The sequence below is a fragment of the Plectropomus leopardus genome, chromosome 24, assembly GCF_008729295.1.
Source record: "Plectropomus leopardus isolate mb chromosome 24, YSFRI_Pleo_2.0, whole genome shotgun sequence".
Taxonomy (NCBI): domain Eukaryota; kingdom Metazoa; phylum Chordata; class Actinopteri; order Perciformes; family Serranidae; genus Plectropomus; species Plectropomus leopardus.
In genome coordinates, this window is record NC_056486.1 from 12,317,690 (window position 1) to 12,328,973 (window position 11,284).

Sequence of the window (11,284 nt, forward strand, 5' to 3'; positions counted from 1 at the left end):
GTCTGTCATATTGTGCGGGGGGTTTTGTTTCACAAGATTGATTTTAAATGATGATGTTGATTTGCAACATTCCCTCACAGATATACGTATACGCAGGTTTTGATTCCAGGTTTATTTCCAAATTAAAATGAGAATATCTTAGCTGTAGCCACAAAGCCTTGTTTTACCTCGGCGCTAAGAACAGAAACTTCTCTGACGCGTCGGTGTGTCATGTGTTGGTGCTCGTTTGGTTGAGCTCGCTCTGACAGCTTCTCAGTGGTAGAGAAATGATGCAGGGGAGGGTTGTGCGTGTGTGTGCGCATGGCCTTATGACAAAATAACCCTCGCTGTGTCAGTGGCTACAGAAAAAAAAACACCACTCAGGATTCAAGGGGACAGGTTCTTTTTAAATTTGAGTGGCATCTGGGTTTATGAACCCTCAAGCTCTGACGTGAGCTTTTTCTGTCCTGAGGATCCAATTTCACCTGCGTATCCAGGATTTCAAGCTAGACCACGGTCAAATAGCAAATAGCAGCATGAGTGTTTGTTTTGGAGGCCTCAGAGGAACAGATGCACAGCTCCTGCAGCGTCAGGAGAGCACGCAGAGTCCAATCAATCCAGTAAAGGTGGACCAACATTGTCCACTGTAAGGAGAGAAAAGAAAGACTCGACTTGTAAGAGCTCTGATAATTCCCTTAGATTTAACGTCTAATTAAAGAGGAGGGATTTGCGGTGTTTTAGAGGTTAATTCCACTGACATTATGAGCTTTGAACCAAGTTGAAAGGAATAGACTGAATTACTGTGACACTGCGCCAATAACAAAAGTCACTTTCGGATAGAAAACTGGCTCCTGTTTTGAACTGTAGAAACGTGTAAATGTGGCAGACTTGTTCATTTCCGTCGTTTTCAGTTGTAACTGTAACACGTAAGAATAAAGAGTTAAACGCGGCGGTGCGACACACCTAACGTGTCTGTTGTTGTTGTGGACGGGCCGCAGCAAAACATATTTTAGCCATTTAACAGCAAATCTTTATCAAAACATTTGTTTACAGACTCTCACCATAGACTGTGCAGAAATAATAGACGGAGCCAGCGTGACGTCACCCTTTGGTTTGTCGACGCCTATTCTGAAGCCTCGAATTTGTCATTTTGGCCGTCGCAATCTTTAGAGTGAAACTAACCCTAATGCGAGCTGGTTCCTCAGTTAGCAGGGTGAATTTACAGCTACACTGTAAAAATAGACTTAGTTTAAACCGGTAAAAGGAGACGACAATTCGAGGTAATTTTGTAATGATTCAACCTGTCTTCTCAAATTCAGTCAAGTTAAAAATTTAAGGCAGCCCAGCTTCTAACTTTTTCAAGCGAAAACAAATAGTTTCTTCTTACAGTGCGTGGTTAATTGTTGATAATGCTAATGCTAATCCACAGGTGAAAAACCATTAAAACATTTCCTGTCTACATACAGCTGTCCTTTAAATAAAGGTGAAAAAGCCCCAAAACAACCAAAAAAATAATAAAAGAACAGTTAACGTTGTTTTTCATTAACTGAAAACACTAATAGTGACAGGTCAACGTTACATCGATGCCAGTACTGAGGTATTCTTTCAAGGCTGCACAGTCAGTGTTTTTATACTGACAATGGCTGTAATGATAATGTCAAAGAGATTACTCTGTGACAAATCCACAGAGATTTATCAGCCCACTCCGATGGACCCACTGCCCTACCTGCACAAACTAGCAGGTGAATATACTGGAGCATTAAGCAGCTTCCAAATGAGAGATAATTTTGCAGTAACATGCATCAGAGACACAACTACAAATGAATTTTAATGTGGTTTAAATAGAAAACTGTATGCTGACATGTTCGCCACAGCAGCTTTACAAGGTGATAATATGCAAGTGTTGCTTTCAGCCTCCCAAGTGGCTAAACGTATTAATTGTTACAGCTTTTTCAACAATTTACAGACTAAAGATAGGAAACTTTACACAGGATAGTGTCAATGTTATTGTAAAATCAACAATCTGATTGCTTGCGTATTGGACTTCATGACCACATGTTAATGAAATCTTTTCGACATAAGCTTACAATTCACTTTGCTACTTGCATTTCGGTAAAGATGTTTGGCGACAATTACACGCATTTAGCAAATGAGGTTGCGCAAAAACAATGGGATTCTCAGTAGAGTGCTGAATCCAAAATCCAGTGAGCATATTCCAAAAATGAAGAGGTAGCACATCTCAAATCTCGTACGTCAAGGAGAACAAAAATATTCAAAGGAAATGATAGCAGGGCGTGTGCAGGTCCTTAAAGTATTAGAATGTCTCAATATTACTTTTATTACGCATTAAAAGTCATTAAACAGTCTCGAATTTGAAAGTCGAGCTCGAGGTCACTTTGAACTTGTGTCAGTCTTGTTCTCTTGAAAGCAATATCCCGTGAACACTTTTGTTTTCCCACTGTTTTCTTCACTAAAATCTGGTTACAATGATCATGAAAACATTGGAGCAGTAGAAAGTGCTCTAAAAAGTATCTGATGGGCTACCCATAACCACCCTGAACAGGCCTGCACCAGACAAAAGAAAAATACTTTTTCCAGAATTTTTCTTTCGTTACAGCCAATCTTGGCGCAAATGGTACTTCTAAAGAGCTCTACGCGTTGACTCCTGAAAATGCACAAATGGAAAGACGAGTTTTCTCTCGAAATTCCTCCTCATAGCCACAAACTTCCCACAGACTGTTTTGCTTTTAATAGCTAATTTCACTCCTGCTAATGCGTGTCTCTGTGATGAATCTGAAAATTATTGTTTCATTAAAAGGATATTAAGTCTTAAAGAGGCATTCGTTTGGGGGTTTATTTGCATCGAGTGATGCATGTCGGCAGCGTGCGCTGGCGCCGCCGCCGCCGCCTGCTCCCCTCACCTCGGCCGACAGTCTGGGCCAAATGTATGCAAATTGGGACCGTACGGCTCAGTCATCTGCACTTTGTTCACCTACAAACAAGGCGAGCGAGGCAGCCCCTCTTCCTGCTTTGAATGAGGCTCCTCTTTTGTGCTCTAAGTCAGTCAATTTTAATGAGAAACTGTAGCAGGGACAAAGACGCAACAACACAGAACAAGTCAAAAGAAAAAGCCCATTTTCACGATGGTCTCGTTTTTACAGCCATTATCGCATCCAGTGAAAATTAATTTCAGCACGATATATTGATGTGAAACACACAGAGAATATAAATTGAGTTTTATATTTTGTAAAACTAATCCCCCGTGTCTTTGTTATCGCTGTTTCTTTCCTAAAACATCTGGTGTGTTGACTTGTCCAGTGATCAGAGCTAAGTACTGCTGTTTGTAGATGCCAACACGCCTCTGGGCCCTGACCTATAAGTTAACGCCGTCTCCGCCAAAAACATGTCGGACGCTGATGATTAAACAATGCTGTCATTCTGAGGGATTTCACATATCTACCAAGCAACCGAGTGTGATCCTGCACCATCTGGTTGGGACGTGATCAAAGCAGTGATGATTGCTGTGCATTCACAAAATGTGCTTCACGGAGCGAGAAATGACGGATCTGAAGCATTCTTAGCGCTTCAAACGTCTTTGTTAAGTATTTCTTTCTCTCTCTTCAGGATGACCATCAACGCCGAATGCCAGCTGCAACTCCATAATTTCCCAATGGACGAACACTCGTGTCCCCTCGTCTTCTCCAGCTGTGAGTGTTGGCAATCCCGCAACACACACAAACATGCAAATATGCTTCACACTGAGCCTGCTGAAGTAAAACTTTTAAATCAGAGGTCACAGACACCAAAAAATATCCAAATAACAACATCGGAGTTTTCTTTAGCAAAAAGAGGCGGTCTCAGCAGGTTTTAACGCAGATACAATTTTAAGCCAAACTGAGCACTGAAACTGAACTGTGCCATCAAATGAGCATAAACACAACCTCAGCTGCTAACACACTGAGACACGTTGTTTCTTAAACAGTTTCTTAACTTCAATGATTTAAATGTTAGGCCTCAAAAGTCATTAAATAGGTGCATTTTTTGAATATGTGAGGTCTTAATAGCCACAAACCTTTGCCAGCATTCGTCTAGTTTTTTACACGCTGGTGTACCTTTTGTTTTGTTTTTTTAACTCGTTCTGTGTCCGCTCTCTGAATTCAAAAATGTTTCTGGGTCTGGGAACACAGCATAGGTAAACCCCATCATCATGACTTTTTTTTTGTAATTTACTTTATATTGTTGTTTAGTATTAAACATACACTGTGTGCATACGTTAGCCATTCATGCCCATCACAGATCTTTTCAGAGGTACACAGAGAGCAGCAAAAACAGAATCAAAGATATGAACAGAGAGGGAATGATCTTTTCTTTGCAGTAAAATCAATGACATTTAAAAATGAAATCAGGCCTATTGGCTGCTGACGTAGTTTATCATTTTTTTTTCCCAGCATGAAGCAAATTGTTCTGATTTGTAGTTGATGAATGCTGTTATACACTACATTTTGTAAAAGTCCATTGTAATAATATTAATGTCCATCCATACATTTAAACTTGGGCTCTCCTGCGTGAGCCCTTTCCTGGTCACAATCCTTCTCTCCAGTCATCAGCAGTTTATTCATTAATCATTTGTCTTTTTCCTTTTTTTGTCTCTTCTTGAGGTATACATCCAAAAAATATATACTTACTCTCCAGTAATGAAAATATCTTGTAGGTTTTCTATCCCTCTCCAATAGTCTTTATTAACAGGGTTGGCGGTAGTGGTTAGGTTGTGTTGGTTTACGCAGTTTCTCCCGACAGGGTGTAATAAAATACAGAATCAGGCTTTTTCAGCCAATTCCCTCCATTTCTGTGGGTATCATGAGTTATATTTATCCTGCAGCAGCAGTTTCAGTGGTGTTGTAGATAATTGTTCAGTTGGTTTGTCTAGAGCTGATCAGATTAACGATTAGAGGAGAAGCAGAGGGCAGAGTGAGTGAATGCAAACTTTTAGAATGAGAACAATGTTTCACTGTCCCTGCGTCAGTTGGCAACAGCACGCTCTGCACGTGTACGAGCGTTGTGCGTTGAATAATGGCAAAGTATATATATTTCAATAGCGCTAGAAAATGTATTTGATGTGGCAGATGTTTTATTTGTGGTGGCTCCGTATGTCTGCAACGGTGCAGAAATACAGTTTAAACAGAGTGATTCGAGTGGTGAAGTAATGACTCCTGAAACGCGGAAGTCCGTTAGACTTTTTGCACTTTTGGTTCCCTTGTCTCAAAGTCTGTGGGTTTTTTGAATGGGTTTTCAGTAAAATCCCTTAAATAAGGTCTGCGGTTTACATTGGCTTAAGATGTTTATACGTTTTGTTCCGCAACATAAAATACGTCCGTACAACCCAATTTTTTTTAACTTTTAAGCTTTTACGCATCTTAAGAATGGAGGTTGCTAACAAGTGGCTAAATGCTTTGAAGCTTCAAAGTACTCGGTAAACTTTTGTCACGTTGCTCTGGACTGGAGCTGTACGAGCTGTTGAAAGTCAGCGTTGATAGCCTGTAGGGACCTGTGGGAAACAAAAGTAAATTTGTGTGACTGTTGCTGAGCTAAGAGCCCCTATAAAGTAACAAGTAATAGTCTCTTAATTTGCGTCTCTGTCTCTTCTCTCTCTTAAGTTTATAGTCTCTCAGTCTATGGCGTGCCCCATAAAACCGTGCTGCAGATTTACACCTACATTATATTCAGAATCAGTTTAGTCTGCCGCAGTGTTCTGTCTGTGGGGATAAATCAGTTTGCAGCAGCTGTTTTGTATTAATTTCCTTCCCTTCCTCTCATATTTGGCACCCTGATTGTAGTCCAGCCTCCCGATGGCTCATCAGATTCAGATGAGGGATCAAATGAGCAGGACGGAGAGGATGAACTTAATGTTTTGGGCCGCGGTGAGGACCTCAGCAGCAGCAGCGTCAGGAGAGCCACTGTTGGCTCTAATGATGAGGCTTATCTCAGAGTGTTTCTGCGATTTATGGCCGCACACACTCTGTAGTTATAATGGTTTTTGGGTGAGGAAGCGAGAGACAGATCAGACGTCACAAAGTGCTTCATGGTAAAGATAAAAGACGTAAAGTGGAGACATTTTCTAGAAGTCAGAGTCGGCGGAAAGAGCCAAGGGTTGGTGTCACATGAGTCTGAGACAGTTTGGAGTCCGTCCGTCTCGCTACAAGTGAAGAGGGAGCTACAAGAGTCTAGACAGGCTAGAATAAAAAGTGAGAATTGTCATCTCCATCTCAGCTGGAGACACAATAGGTTTTACACTAAGCAATATTTCTCAAAACAGGAACGAGTCAAACACTTCCCACGTGAGTCAGTGGCCGAAGTTTCTGGCTGGTTTTTATCAGTATCAGCTGTAGAAAATGGTCATTCATCCAGTTTTTAACCCTCATGCACATTTGGTGCAAAAAATGTACGCTGTTAAAAAGTTCCATGAAAATACTAGGCATAAATGTTTTTTTTCAACTTTCACTGCATTACATTTGTCAACCAACATCAGTCCTGAAAATAACTTCCAAATATTTAGTCATTTTCAATATTTTTAACCCAGTTAAATACCAGTACGTTGACACGATGCCATTTTTTTTAAATGAAAAAAAAGTAAAAAGTGGTTATTTTCCACATACTTAATGATATATTTTATTGTTGATTATCACGTTCTCAGGTTCTCATATTGATTTTTTTGTTTGTGTTAGTTTAGTTTTTTTGAAAAAAAAAAACTTTTGACACGTTTGGAACACAAAAAATGTACCCTGTCAAAAAGTGCTATAAAATGCTATATATACATATTTTTTCAACTGTCAACTAACATCAGTGTTGATAATAACTACTAAATATTTATTAATTTTCAATATTTTAACATCGGAATTTTCCATAAATTATCTCTAAGTCTTGGACAGGTCAATGATTAGTCGTAATATCGATCTTTTGCGTTAGTGTTTTTGGTGTCAATTTTGGTGGTGATACAAAATTGTGAGATGAAAATATAAATTGTAAATTAAAGCCAGTGGTTGATGAAGTACTTAAAAGCCACATTTAATTAATTGAATTAATTAACAGACATATTAATTATTAAAAATACAGATATTCTATCAGAAAATGACAAAAGTTAGTCGCCTATTAGAATATTTCAGTGTTATTGAAGGCTTATCTTTTCTCTTATCTTTCTTTTGATTTTTTTTAACAGCTTATAGGATTTAAAGAACAAAATCCAATTTTCCTTCCCTCCCATTTCATACGTCCGTCGGTCCCTTCCTCCCTTCGTTCCTTATTTTGTTGTAAACAATAAGGTACTTACGGCCAATGCAGCGGAGTAACGGTGGAAGTTAAAGGAAATATCAAAACTCAAGTAAAGCACAGTAACGCCCAAAAACTGAAGTAATGTAACAAAGCATTATTACAGATGAAAGCTGGGGTAGGAAGAAATCTTAATTCTTGAGTGCAGACTTTTATAAAAGCACAAATGAAAGACTTTTTTTGTTTTTTCGTGAGGCCGTTCTCGTCTAAACCTGGCCTTAGACCGTTTGATGAGTTTGTCTTCCTTTTTCTAGGTCGCTTTGCAGTGTAGGCAGTTGTTGCCTGAGCCGGAATATCAAATATCTCTGCAGGACTCTCTGCAATTGAATCAGGCTTTCACAGAAATGATGTTGCAGCACCAGATAATGTCATTATTTCCTGAATATGTGATAACATCAGAAAATGTACTTAAGTTTGCACTTAACTTGATTAAATATGCAATAAAATCCAATAATATAATAATTTGTAACAGTAATTTAAAGAAATGTTCCGACTGACACTGACATTTTGGGGAATTTATGACAGAATGCACTGTGATGTAGATGTTGCCTTATTGAAAAATACTGTACATCATCAGGGGTGTAAACAGTACCCATAAACTTCCACTTTTTTGGTCAGGCCCTCCTTCACAAATAGAAAATCAGTAATTAATTTGTCAGTGATAGAGATTTAAGTTTGATGAATCTTTACCTCATAACAATGTAGAACTTGCCATCTGTTTGAAATTTGAAATTCTACTTAAGTCCTTGAGTTTACATTTCCAAAAACTTGAAATCAGTGTCAAATGTTGGTGTAATGTTAGCCTACTGAAAACAATAAGAGTGATATAAACTGTGTATGCCTACATACTTAACATTTCTGGAAAAAAAAAAGCATCTTTTCATTATTTCATTACATTTCATTGTATCATCAGTTTTGAAAAAATGACCACCTCAAAGATGTTAATACTATATCTGTAAAAAATTTATTAAAAGTATTATTTATTAAAAAGTTTAATTACATTTTCAGGTGTTATTGTATTTTCAGGAAAGATTTGAACATTATTGGGTGCTCCATACGTGGATCTGCCAGTAAAACGCCGTCTCTCTAAAATGACTTTCGATTGGCCAAAGTCTCCCGTCAAGGGAAGGCGCAGAACACCGAAGTCAAACCGCCTACCCCTGCTTTAATGCTGCAGCTTAATCGTATTAACTATGTCTATGTTCTAGCACATTAAAACAGCTCAGAGCCAGAAACTATGGCATGACGACTGCATTAGCTCTACCAACGTCTCCGTGCTGGCGTGAAATTAGAGCTCTCGGAGCGTTTATTGTTCCATTAACCAGCGCCTTTGTTAAGTTACCTGTCACCTAAAAAGCACCAAAATCCCATTTGATTTTCCATGATGGGTCATTCAGTTGGACCAGACATCTTCCAGTGCTAGATATGATTTACTTTAGATCATTATCATTACCTACAGATGGTGGCATTTGTCACAGGCCATTATTGACCCTCCTCTCAGCATTGATAATCAATTGAGTATTTATGCTCACAGTGTGATAAGAGCGGATCTACCAGGAATGTAGGCAGTGAAAGAACTATTGACCGCAAATGGACTTCCATTATGTCTCTTCTCTCAGTAAAAGGATTTCCTGTAATTACCCTTTTTTCCCCTCGCCGTGTGAATGGACATATTTTGAGTCTGTAGCAGCAACAGATGAGTCTTTAGTAACACTGAATTAAAGCCATGAAGTATCATGTTAGCTGAAGCTAATGACTATATTCCTATGGCTAATTGCAAACATATTTTGGAAAAAAACAACCAAAAAACTACTGTATAATTTCATGGTGTGTGTTTTAGATTTGGCGTCTGGGCAAAAAGTATACAAACGTAAGCTCAGATAGCAGATAATTTAAAACCGAAATTCCCCCATTTAAAACCACAGATGCACGATATGGAATTTTTTTCAGCTAATACCGATAATCCATAATTACCCGCTTCTGACTATGGACAAGACTAATACATTAACCAACAATTACCCCCTTCTCATGGCCGATACTAATACATTTACCAATACTTACCCGCTCCTCACGGCCCACACAGGTATGATAACCAACTTTCCGGTGGCGTTGCCAGGCTGGCGACCTGGACTCGTACCGCTGTTGTAATGTTTCTTTGTCTTTTATCGTAATAACCGACACAATAATCGATGGCTGATAATAATACAATAATACAATAGCCGATAACTTTACATGACAGATGCTAATAAAATAACCAATAATTACCGACTTCTCGTGGCTCATGCAATGATAACCTGCCTTTAACGGCTGATACTAATACGGATATTAATACGGTAACTGGTAATTTTACATTTTTGGTATTTTAAAAAGCGGCTTATAACCTGTAATAACTGAGGGTAAAAAAGGCTAAGACGTCGCGATAAAATCTCCGAACGAACCAAATCTTGACACACCAAAAACAAACAACAATTTTTTCTACTAATGTATATCTGAAAACTACCAGACTTTTGAGTCTGGTTTTGCCTTAGAATTAAAATTCAAATGATATAATCTGTCAAAACAGATATGTTGTTTCTCTTCTCAGTGAATTGAAACAGAGAGTGCCTCCACCTCCCTGTAGTTTGAGCCTGTCGTGGTGAGTCGGTTAGGACTGTTTTGAGGCTCTGTGTTGGATGCGAGCTGCTGCTGCTGGGTTTGGTCATAAAGACGGTCCGTCAGCGCTGCTTTTAACCTGATTAATGGCAGCAGGAAGTTTGCTGATCTGATGGAGAATTAGGCTGTTGGGGAATAGGCCCTTGGCATTCGTTGTCTTTCCCTGAAACTTTGAAAGACGGCGACGACATATTTGGCTCTCAGCGTGCAGCGCTTGTTCTTTTTCTTCCTCTCTGAGCTTATGGGCAGCTTGCAAGCCATCTTTGAAGTTGTACCGTCACCTACTTTATTTGGGTGTTGCTGCCCTTGTGAAGCCAGTAAAGGCAGTCCGGCTTCGTGTTATTGGCGCCATTTGTCGGCTTTGATTTCGTTATCGCAATGTTACATAATACCATAAATTTGTTTAGCGGTAATTTAAAACTGTGCGGAGGAACAGTCGAAGTGACATTTGGAGACGTTCCTAAAACCAAGTTCCAAACGGTCAATGTATTCAAGAGGTTTAACTGCCTGTCACAGCCTAACAAAGGTTCCTCAAATAAAAGAACAAAAACATCTGATCTAGGACTGCGCTAAAACGGCCAGATCTTATAGCTTACATACATGTGTTTTTGGGAGACAGCAGCACAGATGTCCATATCTGCAGATTCAGAAACCGTTTCTGCCGATCAGGCACATCACGACCTGCTTTTTGTTTTGGTTTTTTAAATAGCGCATTGGCAAGTGTTTGCACAGGTCGTGTGCGAAGCAAATAAGATGCCTTTTTATTGTGACTGCAGTCAACTTTGTTTGAGGTATAGCGTTATAAAGACGATGAATGCCTTTGAGACGGCACTAATCCTTCTCGTTAATTCTGATCGATTTGTGATAGCAGATGCGTTGCAGACGCTTTGACAATATGTTTTGAATTGATGTCTTTTAAGCTCTCTATTTTTAGCTCATTGTGTAATAACAAAGAAAAGTTCTGCGACGGCTCGTGAGCTCAGTGTGAAAGCCACGAAACGCCTTAACTATGATTAAACGGACCCATGCAGTCAGCCACGCTGCAGGCCGCAGTCACTTCTCAAAGAACTCACACTGCGGAGCGACATTAGTGAAATAATTACATTTTTACTGCACATACCATTACGTGTGAGTGACGGTTATTTCTGTCACAAAATGCTCGCCATGATTGAGGGCTGCGAGTAAGTTGACCGTGTGGAAAAAAAATCGCAAAATATGTGACATTTTCAGTACGTTTCTTTTAGCTTTTTGTCGATCAGCTGACAGCCACTGTAATCAATTGAAAACATGGGATTTTAGATGAAAAGTCATGGTATTTCTTTGTTTTTAT

The 11,284-nt window shown here is 39.2% G+C and overlaps 1 protein-coding gene across 1 annotated transcript in view; it reads left to right on the top strand.

The window, feature by feature from the left end:
• Positions 1-6,001, top strand: part of LOC121962607 (gamma-aminobutyric acid receptor subunit gamma-3-like) — a 70,941-nt gene extending 64,940 nt beyond the window's left edge. The window contains exons 6-7 of the mRNA XM_042512819.1: positions 3,604-3,686; positions 5,814-6,001. Coding sequence (XP_042368753.1) covers positions 3,604-3,686; positions 5,814-6,001 — 271 coding nt within the window. The remainder of the gene's footprint in view (positions 1-3,603; positions 3,687-5,813) is intronic.
• Positions 6,002-11,284: the final 5,283 nt, after the last annotated feature.